General features: G+C 50.0%; 9 protein-coding genes across 9 annotated transcripts; 5 read left to right on the top strand and 4 right to left on the bottom strand.

Moving 5' to 3' along the window:
* Positions 1-166: 166 nt before the first annotated feature.
* M438DRAFT_141623 (uncharacterized protein) lies at positions 167-877 on the bottom strand. The gene is made up of 2 exons (XM_029898892.1): positions 313-877; positions 167-258 (listed from the first exon to the last, which is right to left on the bottom strand). The coding sequence occupies exon 1, from the start codon at positions 805-807 to the stop codon at positions 400-402; it is 408 nt and encodes a 135-aa protein (XP_029755928.1). The 5' UTR covers positions 808-877; the 3' UTR covers positions 167-258; positions 313-399.
* A 999-nt stretch (positions 878-1,876) lies between these two features.
* M438DRAFT_327619 (Pre-mRNA-splicing factor clf1) lies at positions 1,877-4,349 on the bottom strand. The gene is made up of 2 exons (XM_029903179.1): positions 2,517-4,349; positions 1,877-2,462 (listed from the first exon to the last, which is right to left on the bottom strand). The coding sequence occupies exons 1-2, from the start codon at positions 4,305-4,307 to the stop codon at positions 2,226-2,228; spliced, it is 2,028 nt and encodes a 675-aa protein (XP_029755927.1). The 5' UTR covers positions 4,308-4,349; the 3' UTR covers positions 1,877-2,225.
* Positions 4,350-4,525: 176 nt separating this feature from the next.
* Positions 4,526-6,897, top strand: M438DRAFT_305684 (Nop domain-containing protein). The gene is made up of 2 exons (XM_029902236.1): positions 4,526-4,985; positions 5,073-6,897. Exons 1-2 carry the CDS (start codon positions 4,656-4,658, stop codon positions 6,555-6,557), a joined length of 1,815 nt encoding a protein of 604 aa, XP_029755926.1. The 5' UTR covers positions 4,526-4,655; the 3' UTR covers positions 6,558-6,897.
* Positions 6,898-7,628: 731 nt separating this feature from the next.
* Positions 7,629-9,749, bottom strand: M438DRAFT_141564 (uncharacterized protein). The gene is made up of 3 exons (XM_029898891.1): positions 9,212-9,749; positions 8,496-9,157; positions 7,629-8,441 (listed from the first exon to the last, which is right to left on the bottom strand). The coding sequence occupies exons 1-3, from the start codon at positions 9,596-9,598 to the stop codon at positions 7,679-7,681; spliced, it is 1,812 nt and encodes a 603-aa protein (XP_029755925.1). The 5' UTR covers positions 9,599-9,749; the 3' UTR covers positions 7,629-7,678.
* A 512-nt stretch (positions 9,750-10,261) lies between these two features.
* On the bottom strand, positions 10,262-11,555 carry M438DRAFT_378003 (uncharacterized protein; the record flags this gene model as incomplete). The annotated part of the gene is made up of 2 exons (XM_029908764.1): positions 10,262-11,185; positions 11,241-11,555. 2 exons carry the CDS (start codon positions 11,553-11,555, stop codon positions 10,262-10,264), a joined length of 1,239 nt encoding a protein of 412 aa, XP_029755924.1.
* Positions 11,556-11,765: 210 nt separating this feature from the next.
* M438DRAFT_141551 (uncharacterized protein) lies at positions 11,766-13,075 on the top strand. The gene is made up of 2 exons (XM_029898890.1): positions 11,766-11,828; positions 11,884-13,075. The coding sequence occupies exon 2, from the start codon at positions 11,895-11,897 to the stop codon at positions 12,936-12,938; it is 1,044 nt and encodes a 347-aa protein (XP_029755923.1). The 5' UTR covers positions 11,766-11,828; positions 11,884-11,894; the 3' UTR covers positions 12,939-13,075.
* Positions 13,076-13,225: 150 nt separating this feature from the next.
* On the top strand, positions 13,226-14,320 carry M438DRAFT_339518 (uncharacterized protein; the record flags this gene model as incomplete). The annotated part of the gene is made up of 2 exons (XM_029904225.1): positions 13,226-13,446; positions 13,501-14,320. 2 exons carry the CDS (start codon positions 13,226-13,228, stop codon positions 14,318-14,320), a joined length of 1,041 nt encoding a protein of 346 aa, XP_029755922.1.
* A 417-nt stretch (positions 14,321-14,737) lies between these two features.
* On the top strand, positions 14,738-15,674 carry M438DRAFT_283072 (uncharacterized protein; the record flags this gene model as incomplete). Its single annotated transcript, XM_029901353.1, has 2 exons — positions 14,738-14,913; positions 14,975-15,674. The coding sequence occupies 2 exons, from the start codon at positions 14,738-14,740 to the stop codon at positions 15,672-15,674; spliced, it is 876 nt and encodes a 291-aa protein (XP_029755921.1).
* Positions 15,675-16,684: 1,010 nt separating this feature from the next.
* M438DRAFT_359391 (uncharacterized protein) lies at positions 16,685-17,508 on the top strand (the record flags this gene model as incomplete). The annotated part of the gene is made up of 2 exons (XM_029907333.1): positions 16,685-16,782; positions 16,851-17,508. 2 exons carry the CDS (start codon positions 16,685-16,687, stop codon positions 17,506-17,508), a joined length of 756 nt encoding a protein of 251 aa, XP_029755920.1.
* Positions 17,509-18,089: the final 581 nt, after the last annotated feature.

Below are 18,089 nucleotides of genomic sequence, written 5' to 3'. Positions count from 1 at the left end.
GTGGTATTATGATATTAATGCAAAGGTGTATTATTTCTGGAGTCGTGTGTTGCGAATGAGGGTTGGTGATGCGCTGGAAAATGCTGGTCAATTCAATGAAGCATCATACGGCGTGAAACGAGTGTGGTGTATGGTCTGTCGTATCCGGATAACGAGTGTGAGGAATTGCGAGAGTGAGAAAAGAGCGACGTGTCGAAGTGAGCGGGTTCCAGGGATAGGGGAAATCCAGAACAACAGCGACGTGTGGTGGTCAAAGCGATCGAATCAACGACTACGAGAGCAGAAAGCAAGAGTCGTCAAGACTTCAATCCAGGTACCAGGGATTCGACAACACAAACAAGAGTTGGGCGAGAGTTGCGTGTGAGTAGGAAAGAAAGAGGTTGTGATGTTTCCGTCTTGTCAAAACACGACAGGGGCGCTTGAGGCTGATGATAGATGGAACGGTCCGCGGGAGATGTCGTTGCGAAGAAACGGTCGCCGATAGAAGCAGCGAACGGGAGGGAGATATGATGCCGAGTCGTAGTGAAAGAGAGTGGGTTGTGGTGATGAGACAGCGAGGGTGCAAGTGCTGACGAGTCGCAATAGTGTACGGCAACAAGACACTCGGAGGCGGAAAGAAGGAAAGAACCAATGGCTAGACCAGACACGAGAAAGAGAGACAGGCACACTACGGCAGCCAAAGGAAGGGGAGGGAGTGCTTGTGTGGCCGTTGGTTGGCCGTTTGTCGCGCGAAAGCAGGACGTAGGAGAGAGACAGGAGGTGTCCAAGAGTCAGACAATCAAAGCTCATGCCGCGACCTCGAGCCATCTCTCGTCAACTCGCGCCACGGAATATATTTGCCATTGATTGCGCCGCCCCCATCCAGTTTTCGACATCTGCACCGACCACCCAGATATCATTATCACCCATAATGGATGCTTCTATTTTCCGCCCAGCTCCCATAAGAAGACGTGAGCCGGCTGACAAGACTTTACTTTGCCCAACTCCACTTCGAAACCCCCGACTCGCACATGGCCCAGAACTCTAAAAACCAGTACACTATTCGCACCACCTTCACTTCCACCACAACCGCAGCTCTGTTCTTCCCAGACAACAAGATTTGCCTTCTTCCTCCATGTCAGCTCTGCCCTAAACGACCTGCTGTCCTCGACAGTCACGCACAGGGCCGCAGAAAAGGCCACAGGAAAGTATTGGCAGGGTCGGATGCATCGTAGATCACTTGGGGGTGTTCGCTTCTGCAAGAACACTCTAGGCTCGTGCTTTTCTGCGCACCCCTTACGCCGTACGGGCACCTTTCCTGATCCGGCTGCTGAAACGCGCCGAGTCGTGGACGGACCCTGTGCCTTTGCGAGCTCCGATGGTCGACCTTTCCCTTTCTTTGCTCGCTCGACTAGCAAGTGGTGGCTTGATATTTCTCATCACAATCACATGTTCTTGTGCCTTGCTGTATCGATTTCTTCCTTCCAGTCATCTTGTTTACATAAACGCTTGCATCTTCCGCTACAAACCTGATCACGATTTCGGCATCGGATCACCGTTTCGGGTTTGTACCTTGTCTATATACGAAGTCGTTTCAGCATACGAACAACTCACACTTTGAAGACGAGGAGAGTGTTTTCTGTGGTACACCAGTATACAATCGCGTCCCATATTCGTCTCGAGTCGTGGGCTGGATATAGCTCCAAGTCTGTGCGTAGGGTAGAGAAAATGAGATCGACTGGTAAGCCGCAAGCGTGATGGGTGAATGGGAAAGCCGGCGGTCGTGCACGATAACTACTCGAGTACTGGCTACCACGCAGATCTTTCCCATCATGTATTTCTCTGTCAGGTCAAAGTAAATTGAGTCAAGTAGAAGAGAAAGTAGTACTCGAGTCGAGTAGGAAGGGTAGATCTTATCTCACGTCATCTGATGTGCAAGTCACGCAGAGAATGCGTACGGTACGTATGTTTTCGCAGAAATGGATGTCGGGTGGATGGGTGGACGGAGAAACATTCGCCTTTGGGCAAGAAAGTGTCGGATATACAAGAATTGTATGTAAGCGAGTCCATCTGTCCGCGACAAGAAACACATGCTTGTTCTGCCCTTCTCGACAGCATCGGTTGCAAGCCTGCCACAGAAACCCCAGGATGCATCGCTTCTGCAGATATATTGATCACGATATCCTGATGCCCTACTTGACGCTTCCGAGATCGAAACATCATGCATCTCTGCCCTAGTATCCTCCTCAACCACTCGCTTGCTCTTTCTTCCAAGCTTGTGCCATTTGCAACAGTTTCGACATCTTTGCTGCGCTCTCGTCGTCGGCGGGGAATACATAATCCATGTATTCTTCCCACTCGTCTTCGGACAACTTTCTTCTCTTCTTGACGCGGCGGGGCATTTGTTTCTCGACCTTTTCGAGGTCGGAGCTGGAGCCGTGTGTTGTTTCGAACGATTTCCATGCATTGAGAAGGGCCACACGCTGGAATATGTAAGTACGGGTAATCGTCAAAGTGGATCCGCGTGATAAACTTACCTCTTCCTTGAGATCCTTCTGCTTCATATCCTCGTATGCTCGTTGGAAGACCTTGCGTGCACGTAGCTTGGCGTTTTCTGAGATAGGCTTTTCTTCCTCCTCGTCTTCGTCCGCCTCTTCTTCGTCTGGATCTGGCACATTGATTTCGAAATGTGCGTAACTGATCCATACCTTGACGTGACCGGTCTTTTCCAACAATCTCTCGTACAAGTCTCTTGTCCTATCCCACTCGCCCTCTTCTTCCTCAAAGTCGATGTATGCTTTCCATAACAATTCAGGCATATCAAGAGATGGTTGGTCGACAGCGAGCTCAAAGATTGCGCGCGTACGTTCCAAGTCTTCCAGTCCTCGTTCCAGTTCTGCAAATTTGATCCATGCTTGACAATTTGCCGGATTCCATTCGATGTGCTTTTCGTAGAGAGTCCGGCAGCGCATGAACTCGAAGAGCTTGAGTTCGAGATCGATGTAGCCACGGAACAGTTTGTCCTTCGGGCACATACCAATAGCAATACCTAGCGACTTGCGTGCTGCTTGTAGTTGCATCTGTCTGATCTCGAACTGTGCCTTCAACAGCCAGAACTTGGCGAATGTGAACTTCTTGTGAGGAATAAGCTTTTGACACTCAGCATAGACCTGTCTGGCACGCTCAACGTCCTTGTTCTCCATCTCTTCCCAGAGTGCGTAGAAGATCCAGATGTAGATGTATCGTCGCCAGTGTCTTTTCTCTTGTGTCGGCGGTACTTGTGCAATGGCGCGTTCGTATACGTCTCTTGTGCGCTCAGCGTCACCAAGAGACTCCTCTAATCTTGCATAGTCGATCCAAGCATCGTAGTTCTTGGAGTTCTCCCTGACCTGCTCTTCATATTGTACTCGTCGCTTGGACAAGACAACATCTTCGACACCTTCCTGGTCTCCGTATTGTTTCTCGAAGGTTGTGTAATGCTTGTGAAGAATGGCGGATTGTGATCTGGGCATGCGATCGAGGGCGTATTTGTAGATAGCTCTTGCACGCTCATACTCCTTCAGCTTGACTTCGTAGCGAGCATATGCGATGAAGAGCTTCTCATCCATGAAATCTTCACCCATTGTCTCGATAGCCATGCCGAAGACCTCTCTAACATGGTCACTTGTTCCACTCTCTTCCTCGAACCGGGCCCATTTTATCCAGTTCTTGGACTCGGGGTGAACGATGGTGAATCTTTCGAAAATTGAGCGAGCACGGTCGAACTCTCCGTATCTCTTTTCCATCTTGATGTATGCACCCCAAGCGTCCTCACTAGGCTCCCAGCTCATCCACCTCTCAAAGACCTGACGGGTTCCGGGAATGTTGCCGAGAGTCTCTTCCATGTAGACGTACTTGTACCATAGCTTGTCGATTCTTGGTAGAATGGTGACAGCTCTGTCAAGTAAGTTACGGGCGTGGTTGATGTTTCTCGTCTTCATCTCGGCCTCGATGTAACGCAGCCACAAGGGCACATTTGTAGGCTCGACATCAAGAGCGCGCTCAAAGACACTTCTTGCACGGCGGTATTCTTTTTGTTCAAGTTCCCAGGCGGCATAGCGCATCCAGTTGCCCATGTTGAGGCGGTTTCGGCGGACATAGTCTTCAAATTCCTTGCGCTTGCGGCCCTGGTGTTCGTGTAATTCTTCCAAGTCGGCAAAACGCTGAGTAGGGGCCTGGAGACCTGGTTCCTGGCGGTCGACGGCCTCGCGCAGAAGTTGTTCGGCGCTGATCTGAATGGGCGCGGCGGCCTTGTTCTTGACCCTGGGAGGGCCACGCGATGACTCCATGATGGCGGATGGAGAGAGAGTATACGATTTGAGGCGGGGGTTATTGGTGTGTAACAGTCGTGAAGGCCCGACAGGTCGGCCTGTGGTGGTTGACGAAGAGGTGGAGGACAAGTGCTGGTTAAAGTTGTCGGAAGCTTTGGATGATGATGGAATTTGCCGGCGCGTCACTTTGCATGTGAAGCAACAAGCAGCAGCCTAGACTTTCTTCCACAACGACCAATCAATTCAATCACAACTACACTTGATTTCTTCAAAGACTGCACGATAGGAAGGCGCAACCTCAACAAGTAGCTACCCTCCATATCTTGAACGCGCGACATCCCGGACTACAACTACCAAGCCCTCAAGATGGCGACCGTCGCCGACGAGCTCTTGAACGACTTTGAGTCAGACGCCGAGGATGAGAACCAGGAGTCGCTCGAAGGCGACATTATGACACACTCGATATTGCGCCCATCAGACCCCAGCGATGCACATGGAGAGGGCGGCATGGAACTGGATGGCGACGAGGAAGAGCCTGACGATGAAGAGGGAGATGAGGCAGCACCGAATGGCAAGATTCAAGAGACCGAGACTGAGGAAGAAGCAAGAGCCAGAGTTGAGAAGATGGACCTTGGTGCCGTGGGAGATGTGCGCAGTGTCGCAAACTTGATGAAGACACTACAACCAGTCCTCGAGGTAAGCAATCACCCTATCCCCAAATCTAAACGTAAACATGATTCACATCCTTCGAACATAGCCCTGACCACCGCCTCTTGCTTGCAGAAAATCGCCCACTATCAAAACCTGCCCTCCGATCAACAGACCAAGAACATTGGCTCCATCGAAGACAATCCCGAGTACAAGCTTTTGACCGAGTCCAACACACTCTCTACCTCTATCGATGGTGAAGTCATCCTGGTTCACAAATTCATCCGCGATCATTACTCGACACGCTTTCCCGAGCTTGAAAGATTGGTTCAGAACCCTCTCGACTATGCAAAGACTGTCGCAATCATTGGAAATGGCCCCATGGAGGATGTCAAGAGCCTGTCAAATTCAACAGACAACCCTGTCGGCCAGTCGCTTCGCCAAGTACTGGATGGCCCTACAATGATGGTTGTTACTGTGGAAGCAACAACCACAAGAGGTGTCCCTCTCTCAGACTCTGAGCTCGCCAACGTCCGTCGCGCCTGCGACATGATTCTTCAACTCGACAAGGCCAAACGAACACTGACCGACTACGTGCAATCTCGCATGAACGTCTTTGCACCCAACCTCACAGTCCTGATTGGATCCTTGACAGCGGCTCAACTCATCAACTTCGCGGGTGGTATTGCAGGACTAGCAAAGACTCCCTCTTGCAACATCCCTCCACTTGGATCAAAGAAGCAGACTCAAACCGGTTTCGCGACAAACGTCGGAGTCCGCCACCAAGGTTTCCTCTACAACTCCCCTCTCGTCCGCGAAGTCCCCAGTGACCTGAAGAAGCAAGCCATGCGCATCGTTTCCGCAAAGGTCGTCCTCGCTGCACGTATGGATCGCGTCCACGCCTCGCCCAACGGCGCGGATGGCGAGCTCCTCAAAGAACAATGCATAAACCGCCTCGACAAACTAGTAGAACCAGCACCCAACCGAGGAGCCCGCGCTCTGCCCGCGCCCGACGACAAACCCAGTCGCAAACGCGGTGGCCGCAGAGCCAGAAAGGCAAAGGAAGCAACCGCCATGACCGACCTCCGCAAAGCACAAAACCGCATGGCTTTCGGCAAGGAAGAAGCGGAAATCGGCTACGGCACCGGCGATGGCACGACAGGTCTCGGAATGATAGGAGCAGCACAGACCGGATCCATCCGCACACAACAAATCGACCAACGCACGCGCGCGAAACTGTCAAAGAAGAATCCAGGTTGGGGTGGCGCTACACCCGCACCCTCTGGTCTTGCATCTACCTTCCACGGCGGTTTTGGCTCGGGCACAGCGTCAGTGCTCAGGAACTCTGGTCTCAGGACTTCTGGCGTGGGTATGGGATCAGGTACATCTAGTATCGCATTCACACCTGTGCAAGGCTTGGAATTGGTGGATCCAAAGGTCAGAGATGAGATGAATAGGAAAAGAAAGGCGGACGAGGATAGATGGTTCAAAGGCGGCACCTTTACACAAATCGGTGGAAGTGCATCTTCGGCACCGGGAGCTGGAGCTAGTAATGGAGGATTCAAAGTTCCTGCTCTGCCTCCGCCGGGAAAGAAGAGGGATACCGGTGCTACCAAGTGAGGAAAGAGCGTCCCGGGAATCTCAATATCCTTCATTTCAGCTGGAGCAAATCGATGGTATTGACTATGCTCGCCAACAGAATCATTATCAGAGTAACTTGCATCTCACCTATACCTTCCACTCCAATCTTCGTGCTGTGTTTCAATCTCAAGCATTTTGATACTGGAACACTGGACTTGCTTTTAATGAAGCAATCAAATAATAAAACTCGCAGACCGTCTGTTTGCAAAACGAGGCTTTTAGGTATTCACCATCGTAACGAACAGCCGAAGCACTCAATAAAATGCATGTGGTTTCTGCAACATGATTCACTTTGACATATATGCTCACTAATGCACACGCATCAACAATACTTTTGCTCACTGTCTAGCCTTGTCGAATATTAAATCAATTCTTGAAGTTCTAAAGAAAACCTCGTGTTTATTTCCTACTATGCTATTGATGCTATCATGCTTCCAAGGGTTAATGTAGAGGATGTTTTTTGTATGTTGTATCTTTTCTATCAGGGATGATATTGACATGTGCAGCGGCAGACTCGACGTGATTCTTAGAGGTAAATTTTGTGGTCAGGGTGTTATTCTTAACCGATTCGCGAAGGAAAAAGGAGGAAAAAGGAGGAAAAAGGAGGAAAAAGGAGAACAAAAGGAGGGGAAAAGCAGTATATGGGCTTGTGATTGATTTGGTTATCAGTTCCATTTTCATAACGCTTCTTGGAAAATTGTTTTCTGTAAATCATGTCTGACATGATTTCTTGATGTTAGATGGTGGTAGATGGTGAAGAGCTCAAAAGTAGTCAGATCAAGCATGCCGGTACGTTGGACTCTAGAAGTTCTGAGAGGAATGGCTATGGTATACTTCTCTTCTCTTCGAAAGGAATCAGCAAAGCAGGAATATTTAACCCGAGGTGTAAGTATGTTGGAAAAGATGCTTCGATCTGGTATGAATCGTGCGACGACGATTCCCGATGGAATGGAGTAGTTGTTCTATCAAACGCTCATACATGGCTTGTGATAGGAACTTGACCGTACACCAAGAGAACCGACCGTTTCATCATACTCCTTCGTTTCCTTGCTCCCTTGCTCCCCTTACTCCATCGGTAAACTCTCCTCCGTAAGATAGACCTAACCGAAATGTGGTATGTAGCGTGTAAAGACCGGAGTGGTGAAGGCGGAGTCGGGAAGATATGCCACTTCGATGAAGCATTCGACGACGAGGTAGACTCTAGTGAAAGAGTAAAAGAGCAAGTAGCTTACACCAAGAAACTGGATGATTAGCACGACCATGTCCTTGCTTACATATAGAAACTGAATGACTTTCGATGGGTGTCTCGATCTCGTTTCTGGAGAGTTCCAGTGCCTGATGTGCCAGAAATGGATGTAGTTGAAAAGCTTGTTTGTAACAGAAAGCGATCCCGCATGAGCGATTGACATTGGACCAATACTTGCTACAGATATGCCCGAGATCTTCCATAGTGTTTTTTCGATCCTAGTATGGAATGGAGCATTCCAGGCGAGAAGATGCAAACCACCGTACACAATTGCCACAATGACAAAAGTGATGGAGCTGAGCGGCTCCCTAAATGCTACAGCATTGTCGATGGAGACTTCTGAAAGGGACCAGTTCCTTATTCGGTGACGGTGACTAGAGGTCTCGTATGGTCCGTAGTGTCGGTAGCGTGATTTGCATGTTCGCTCTAGGCGTCCCGCCATTGTTGTTTCTAGGTCAAAGATGACTTGAGGGACGTCAGGGTTCTCTAAGGTAATCCGGCGCTTCTTATCATGACTGGACAACGTGTATGTAATCCAGAAGCTGCTGTGGAATTGTAACTTCAAGACGTAAAGCAGTCTGCTTCTGTGTCTTTTGACAAAACAATGTTCCCCAGTTCTAATGCTTTGTCAGCTGCAAGATCTCGGCTTTCCGTGATGTTCATGTACTAACATTCTGGATCGTAACAAATCGCCAAACAGGACTTTGTTTGTGATAATTTCATACGACTGTGGATCATGAGAAGTCCAAGAACTGTCCATCGTGTTGAAACTGGTTTCTGACGCTCGCGCACTTGACCGCATGCCATGAACTGTAGGAAATATCGGGAGAGCGCCGGGTCGACCACTGAACAGATAGACCGCGTCCACCCATTCTCTCAACCCGTTGGAGACAGACAGACTTGTAGGTTGGCTGACATCAGTGGGCTTTTTCCACCATATTGCATAAGTCGCAAAGGCGCACAGACAGTGACCCAGCACATTAAGTTCGAGGAAACTGATAGAGGCACCTTGTGATAATCTGGCAATACATTGAATGCAAAACCAAAGTGCTTGTAGGCATACGATAATTTTGGTGAGTGTGCTGGCCTTGCTCTTGTCAAGTATTTCTGACTCCGGGATGTTGGGGATTGAGACAGGCTCGGTGTCAGCCAGGAACTCTATGCCTTGTTCGCTGAGCACGAAGGCTCCTGTTCCGTAGGATGGGCCGAGATCTTTCGCTTGAATCACAAAACCACCCATGGCTGCATAGAAACCGTGTGTCAAGGTCCAAGGATGGCGGTGTGCCGATGTGTCGGTATTCAATGAGCCAAGGGGTATCTGAGAGTCAAGACACTATATGGCTTGTCAGAATTACAGATCTCGTTTATCGTTCTCCCGAGTGTTTACCTCCTCTGTGTCAACACCTGTTGAAAACCAGCGTCCTGGTGCCCTTTTACAAGACGCCCAGAAATTTCTGTACCATGGCGACGTTAGTGCCGGTGGATATGCCTTATGGACGACCTGAGTGATTATTGAGGCCGTCCGGTACTGTTCCCAAGCATTCCAAGCAACGATTTCTGGGGCAAGCAGGCCTAATATTACCCATCCAAACTTGCGAAAGTACTGTTGACGCTCTTTGCCATGTTCAGGAATATTGAGGTGGACAGCTGTGTATACACAGAGAACCAAAGTCGTGATGCAAGATGAGAGAAGTCCGAAGGTCCCTCGGCCGCGCGGTTCGGGGTGCCACGTCGCTGTCTGATTGGCGGTCTGGTTTCCGAAAGGGGCGAACATCTGGACAAAAGCCGCTGGAATGATGCTGGAGTATGCAGCGGCGTGGTGAAGTTCGAAGTAGATAAAAGATCACTTTTCGGAAGGATGCTCAATCAAGGAGGCACAGCAAGAAGTTCAGCCTTGGGGCAGACTTGCTTGATCCTCCATGCACGAAAAGCCACCATCGGCGCCAAAAACACCTCACGCGCCAATCAACACCATCTTTTCATATCGTTTCTTCAAGTCGGAATCCAAGTCACTGGAACACTGCCTGGTCTAAAGATGGATGGAGCCAAGCGCTCGATCAAGACACAACACCAGATTTATGCCATTGCGTATCCGGCTGGGATGCATGCTGCAGACCGCAATGTTTCTCTAGGCAATAGTAGTGCAAATGAATCAAGGGATTTCACTGACATCGAGGAAGCCGAAGTATGGTTGTGTGGGAAGTTGTGTTTGGATTTTTGTGTTGAGTACGGGCTCTTCATCATTTGTCAATGCTCCGCCAGTCGCTCTTCATGCCAGGGAGTGGCATATGCTACCATGTGGCAAGGATTACTGACGCATATACCTAAGTCGCCGGAGAAAAAGTTATCGGAAGCTGTGGTCGCGTACGAAGAGCCGAGAAGTGGCAATGCATAGATCCAGACGTGAACATGCCGAAACTTGGAAAGCTACATCTTCTCACTGTTCACCGCCGATCTCGTTGGTAACCTTGACGAATGCTTCCCACTGCTCTTTGGCAGCGCCGCTGGTAATACACCAACGGGCACGTCTGACGCCCTCCTTCCAGCGCAGACCACCAGGGCCACGCTCTGTGATGACATTACCGTCGTCTCCGGGGCCCATCTCGCTAGTGTCTGAGTCACAGATACCTGAGCACACCAAAAGAGCAGCTGTGTTTATCAGGACAAAAGTAAGGACGGGATCGTTGGGATCAATCGTGCCGTCAAGGATGCTCTGCAGGATGACGGCGTTCTCTTGAGGAGACTTACCACCTGCGACAAGGCTAAGCGGTACAGGCTTCAAGCCAAAGTCCTCGGGCGCGACAGTGAAAGGTACGATGTCGACTTGAGAGTCGGCAGCATCGGAATGCGGTTTCAGCGTCCAGCAGTATGAAGGTCCGGCACAACTGAACTCATCCAAGTCTTCGGCACCGCATACGATCAAAGCCTTTCTTGCACCGGCCAAGCGCATAGACTCTGCGAACACAGGGCCCATGTCGCGTTTGGCGACACCGAGGATGCGAGCCTCAATCAGATTACTGTTTTGTACCGGGTTGGCCAAAGGACCGAGTAGATTGAAGATTGTTCGGAATGGTAGCTCTTTACGGATAGCAGCAGCGTGCTTCATGCCAGGATGCCATTCGCGAGCGTAGAGGAAGGCGTAGTTTGTGCGAGAGTAGATTTCGGGCAGTGTCTTCTCGGTGGTAGCGGCGATTACGGGAGAAGGTGAAGCAGCGAGGAGGAGGTCGGCTGAACCGGACTTTGAGGTCGAAGCGTTGTTACCGTGTTTGGCCATCATGAGCAGGGCTGAGGCGAGGATACTCGAGGTTGTGCTGACATTGTATGTGTTGTGGCTGTCACCGCCAGTACCGACTATGTCGCACTGTTGATAGATTAGCCGTGGAGTAGCAGGGAAGAGTCGCTGGGGCATACCATACCAGACCTCCATGGTATTGACCCTCCTTGCGACCACGTTGAGTCACAGCTTCCTTCAAAGCATCCTCATCGACTTGAGCAGCGGCATATCTCATAGAACTGGCGCATGCTGCAAGGATGTCTGGACGACGATCCAACTGAGTTGTGTGAAGACCGTAGAGAAGACATCCGGTTTGTACGGGAGAGATGCTGTTTGCGAAAATGTGCGAGACAGCAGCAGCAACTTCCTGGGCAGTGACGCTGTACAAAGTCGTAGTGGGGTCAGCCAGCCGGAGGAGCAGCGGTGATATCGAGATTGCTGCTTTGGCTTCGCTCATTGCTACGGTCTCTGTGTTTCTGAGAAGGATGTTGGAAGACGCGAATCGCATACAATACAAAGAAGGAGCGACTGATAGCAAAGAAACGATTGAGCGAGTGCTATTGAAGCCTGGAATAGTATGACTGGAATGCGGCCTTGATACTCGGGTGTTGCCGAATAGAGAAAGAGCGACTCCAAAAGAGTCCGTGCGCGAGATTTCCTGAAGATGCGGAAGTTGCGCTGAACGGCAAGAGCAGAGCGTCCACCCTGTCACTGCCTGTACATATCACATGTACGTCAATATCCGAGTCGCATTGCTAGCCGTACCTTCCCACTGACCATCTCAGCCAACATCATAATGCCGCCGAGGTTACGACTCCACGCCAGCAAGCGCTTGCGCCTTTCCACACCCAACGCCGCATACCCTTCATGTCAATGCCGGTACGCTTCTCTGGCCACTGCCACCACTCCGGCCGCTTCAATTGAGTCGACAATCCATGCCTCATCTCCCATCGCTCGCCATCCTCCTACTCAACCTCCGCCATACAAGCCTGCCGAGTTCCGCAAGACACAACTCCACCGTCTCTACACATCACTGATCCGCTCGTCACCTTTGATGCTGGTCTTCCAACACAACAACCTCAAAGCTTCTGAGTTCTCAGGAATTAGAAGACAGCTGAATTTCGCTCTGCAGAAGGTCGACGCCGAGTTGGGCACTGAGGCCTCGCCTTCAGTTGTAGGCAAATACACCGAGCTTCAGATTGTCCAAACCGGCATCTTCGCCTCTGCCGTCAAGGTCGCAGAATCTTTCAACCCAGAACTTTTCCCCGACACTCCCAGGACGCATCACCCCCAAGATCCTGCCACAAACACTTCCACCACTCTCAACACCAAGCCTGCTAGCCCTCAGTTCACCCACAGCTTGTCAAAGTCAGCATGGAAGACTGCTAGGAGTGCGAAGGTCCAGACTGGTCTTGAACCTTTGTTGTCCGGCCCTCTGGTTGTCCTCACGTTCCCCCTGGTCTCGCCCCAGCACTTGAAGGCTGCCATGACCATTCTCTCGCCTTCAGAGGCTTTCCCTGCTCCTAAGAGAAAGGCAAACCCAGGCCTCTATGAGCCTGGAATCCAGAGCGGTCTCCAAAAGCTTATGCTGCTTGGTGCGCGTGTTGAGGGCAAGGTCTTCGATCTTGACGGCACCAAATGGGTCGGTGGCATCTCTGGCGGTCTCGACGGCCTCAGAGCCCAGCTTGTCTACATGCTCCAATCTCTACCTGCAACTCTCACAAACACTCTCGAGGGTGCAGCAAAGAGCTTGTATGTCACTGTCGAGAGCAGACGCCTGGATATGGAGCCCAAAGACGAGAAGTCGAAATCCGCCGAGGCCGAGAAAAAGGAGGAATAGACGTAGGTCTGTCCTGTTTGTACTACCACCAGCAAATTTGTACAGCAATTTTGTGTTCCTCCAAAATGATATCCAATCGATTCTCTACCATCTGCTTGTTTTCTTCGAAAGAACGTTCTTCATCGTCATTCTTCACTTCAGGAATTTCTATCTTCCGTTTTCACTTCTACCGTGAAGCCAGTCCAAGCACAATAGACTACCAGACCTCAACGTTTCTTTTCCATACACACTTCCTTTTCTTCCAAGATCTTTGACATTCTTCAACATCATCTCCTCAACAAAGCATCATGGTTCTCGACTCTGTTATGCACGCCATTTGCACCAAGCGCCCTAAGCTGGCAACTCCTGAATTGGAAAGCTCGCCTTCTAGCTCTACCCTCTCGAAAGTCTCTATCTTGACCAAGTCCATCAGACACAACGATCTCTTGACCTTCAAGAAACACAAGCTCCACGACCCTCGCACTCCGTTCCCAGTTGGCTCTAGCAATATCGCCTGGAACGGCCCCCAGTAAGTCCACTGACTATCTATAAACTGCAACAAACGCTGACAATTGTGGCTCAGGCTCCGCGGCAGTGTCATCTCGTTTGATCTAAACGCCCCCTCGACTCCCGTCAAGAAACGTTCCTCGACTCCTGATCTTGCCTCCACCCAAAGCAACACCAAGGGACCGGGCAAAAAGGAGAAAGACAAGGATGCCAATTTCTCTTACGTCCACGCCGAGCTTGTCCGCCCTGCATCGATCATCTTTGCTAGATATCTCTCCACCGGCCGCCTCGTCATTCCAATCCCTGGTCAAGATCGCGATGTCATTCAGCTGTTCGTTCGCTTCCTCTACTCTGGCAACATCAACAGCAATGTCGCCGATGCCTGTACCGTAAAGGCAGGTTGCAAGACTCTCAACTTCAAGCTGAGCGACGACTCCTTCGCCCAACTCATGACTCCCGACGATGAAGAGAGACTTCTCGTCAAGGCTTACCTGTTCGGCTATTCCTACAGCTGCTGGACATTCTGCGATGCCATTATCGACACTCTCATCTGCAAGATCATCGGCCAAAAGAGAGCCCCTGTCCTACACCAGCTCGTCGATCTCAGCACCAATTGCGGCTCCTTCTACCCGCTCAAGATATTCATCGCCCATCTCGCCGTCTACACCTGGTCCGACAACCAGCTCTGCGGGTTTGCTATGGCCCACAAGTTTGACAGAATCGATCATGTCAGATTCTGGGCTGATGTTGGAGACTATCACGCCATGCACAAGACTGCCACTTACGGTCTTCCCAAGGCTCCTTGGCGCAAGTCGATCTGTCACTACCATGTTCACAACTCTTACCCCAAGTTGAAGTACACTTGCTACGCTCAAGGACAAGGACGTCAAGGTTGATAACATTATGACTCTCACGGGTTCTGGAGATCACTGTCCATAATTTGCGATCTGAAGCACTGGAACAAATATACCCGAGAGAAGCGGTGGAAGATGTCTTCTGTAAATATCTTCACTCTGACCCTAAATCGAGTATCGTTGTGCTGTTCCCGAGAAACGAATATCAATAACCTTCACTACACTCGTCTTCACCTACTCGCCCTTAGGCTGGTTTCTCTTCACTTTCTGCTTTTCAATCCACTTGACCAACTGGTCTGCTTTTTGTCTAGGACTTTCTCCTTACAGCATCTTCTCACATCTCTCACATCCCGTCACTCAGTCATCCCCATGATCCTTTTCTTCAAAAGTTCTTTCCAACGTCTCCAAGAGTTTGTCTCGAATTTTACCATGTCACAGCCCTTGTCGCTAGAGTCGTCTATGAGTCCAGAGTACGACACCACATGGAGGCCCCCGACCTTTGCAGTGCTCAAGAGATCGTACGATATGGCAATTGCGGAAGAAGTCGAGGCTACCAACAAGCGCCGCAAGATCGAGGCGCACAAACACTGTCAAGATGACAGTCAATATCGTGCTGAAGACGATCCCATGGTCGGGTAAGATTCGACTGCTCTGTATGGCATATGCACAATCCAGTCTTTGACTGACGATCTCTAGTCCAGATGTGGTCATCATCAAAAAGTCCAGCCGTATCGTGGCCCATGTGCCTCTCGTAAACCTCAAGACATTCGCCCCACACATCTATTCAGAGATAATGATTGACGCCGTCTACGAAGGTCATCAGGTCCCCTTGTTCACACCCAGAGCGTACACCTCAGCCACAGGCCTGAGACGTTGGGCACTCTGGCTAGAAACCCACCATATCGGTCATGCCATGGGAGGACCTTCCGCCCCATTCGCTACAATCCTCGACACATTCGGAACCGCCAATTCTCTGGGCCACGAAGACTTCAAAGATGCCATCATGGATTACCTCATGGTACGCATATTCCACGGCTCCCAAGGATCAGACTGGGTCGATCACGCCTCTGCCGGCTGTGTGAGCGAAAACCTACGCCAACTTGGAAAATGCTTGGGCAATGCCACTTCCAACTGCATGCTTGAGAAGCTGGTCAAAACTCTGGTCCTGCACTATGATACTGAAGGAGCATTGGACCAAGATATCTATCCTAGGTTTGTCAAGAATGCGGTCACGGCTTATGTTCTTGATCAGTGGCGCTACAAGGATGGTTTCGGGGTTCCGGCAAAGGTGTCGACGGAGACGCCGACGGAGGAGTGGTGTGAGCGGTTTCATCTACATGGGCGCAGGGGCTTGCCTTGTTGGTACAGCAGAGTTTTGCCTGGCGATGAGGAGTGATTGTGCTGTGCCGGAAAGGATGAAGGTTCTTTGGTCTTCTTGAGGGTTTGTGGCTGCACATCGCAAGTCCGGCGAGTAAGTTGGAATTCAAGCTTCGAAATTTCGCCGTGCACATTACGAAACACGGTGAGACGTTGGGTTTCTTTCGAAAGCTCTGCGTTTGTTGATCTGCACGAACCTCCGACATTGGCCTTTGCAAAAGCATGTGCTACTCATAGAGCTGTAGATATTTTACATGCCCAAATCAATTTCCACATTTCACTTTTGTTGCTTCTCTGATTTGGTTGTGATGATTAGGTGTTTTGATACGTTTCAGTGTGTCCCATTCTTGAAGTTGGAGGTCAAGATTGACTATTAGAATGCATGAATCAGTTCGCTTTTGGAAGACTAGCGGCGAAGAAGGAGAGCGATAGTCCACGGAAAGGTAGCTTCTTCGCGAAGTTGGAGATATATTGAACTATTAGAGTGCAAGAGGTTTTCCGCTTTTGGGAGATTGTCTAGAGAGGAAGGGATGGTCCACGAAAAGGTATAGTCCAGAGAAAGGTCATAGTCCACGAACAGAGACTGTCCACTGGAGGTTAAAGAGAGCTACCCTGCTCGAGCAATAGTATCCGTTCCATCAAGTCGGGAGTCAGCTCCGACTGTCAAAATGCAGGAAGCTTTTCGCTTTTGGCGAAATGTCCAGAGAGAGGAAGGCATAGTCCACAGATAATCATAGTCCACAGAAAGCTGGTTATTCACTCCAACTTCACCCTAACTCCGCTGTACGCTCGTCTTCACAGTCTCGCACTCCTTCCTTTGCGCCTACTTAAAGCACCTTCCGGGTCACCACTCCCTCTCTTGTTCATCAACATCCACAGTCGGATCGTCAACCAACATCGAGCATCAAGAACAAGCTCGATCGATCTTCACTTCCACGATCTCGACACATCTCTCGACGATCTAACATCCAACAACACGTCTCGACTGGAGGTTACTTCAAGCTCACACCCAACAAGCAGCAATCAGCGATGTCTTCTACACCTATCAAGAGATCTTCGGATGGCGATGGCTCGGCTGAGAAGCGTCTGAAGACTGAGGACCAAGAGCAGGCCAAGCCTGTCTACGAGTGAGTGGAAGATTTTCATGACCTTGCTTGAGCTTGAGAGAGTGACGATACTGACATAAAATCCCTAGTTTGGGCGTTGTCCTCCTTAAGAACAACCGCGGAGATGTCGTGACACACGTTCCTCTTGTCAACTTCAAGACATACGCTTCATCTGTTGTCAAGGACCTGAAGACTCAGATTCTGGGAGAATATAACCTAACTATCTACACTTACAAATCAGGTCCTCTCTTGATTAACCCCGACATCCGAACATGGGCAAATTGGCTTGTCAAAAGAGACATCAGGACCGCATTGAGAGGCGAACTTATGAGCACCTACCACGCTAGTCGTGCCCTGTGGGTTGCACAAAAACTTGGGGATGTCGACTACCAGGATGCTCTGATAGATTTCCTCTTCGTCCATCTTCAGAATAAGAATGACCCTGCCAAGCTCGATATTCCTCGTTTCCGACATCTCATGTCATTAGGATGGGCATGCGGTTTGCACATCATCCCAGAAGCCCTGATTCTTCACCATGATGCAAAAGCCGCAGCCACTGGTCATTATGATCATGAAACCAGACAACGAGTTGAGAAAATTGCTTTCAAGCATTTCTCAGCCCCTGATGAGTGTCCCAAAGATCCTCTCAGCCTCAGTACCGAAGAATTCTGCAAGACATACCACCAACATCATACAAAGGATCTTCCTTGCTACAAGACCCAGAAGCTTCCCGGAACCTCCGAGTAGCTGCGGTATCGTATGAAGCTCACATCTTGACATCTCCAGAATCAAAGTACGTTGCTCCCATTTCTCTGGGTCAACAGCTACTGACCACACTTCCCAGGGCTCTTTTCACAGAACGTACTATCACGAGGGTTGAAACTCACATTGAAACTCCATCACGTTCACCATGTCTCATTTTCTAGCACAACACAACACGCCGAAAACATATTTTCGGCCTTTTTCATTTTCTGCCGAGAGCATCTCATCTCTGCACTCTTTATTTCCAAGCTTTCCACATCATCCGCAGACATGTTCTGCACAGCTGCATATAGCAGTTAATCATTTTTCGATAAAAAACATGTTTCTCATCTCTCTTGTGCCTTCTTCCTGATTTGATGTATAAGTGTCGTGCGTGCGGTTGCGATTTAACGACTTTTTAGAGTTTTCGCCGGTCGTCTTGACTGGATCAAGAAAGTTCATGCATTGCGACAGATATAACAAAGTCTGGTTCGATATTTTATATCCTGTCAAGACATGCTTGTTGAACTTGTCACCTGGTTTTTTGTCCGAGCGTTTGAGATCGGCGGCTTTGACCTCACCTCCTA

This window comes from Aureobasidium pullulans (assembly GCF_000721785.1).
Source record: "Aureobasidium pullulans EXF-150 unplaced genomic scaffold scaffold_30, whole genome shotgun sequence".
Lineage (NCBI taxonomy): Eukaryota > Fungi > Ascomycota > Dothideomycetes > Dothideales > Saccotheciaceae > Aureobasidium > Aureobasidium pullulans.
This window is presented reverse-complemented; position numbering and strand designations above follow the sequence as displayed.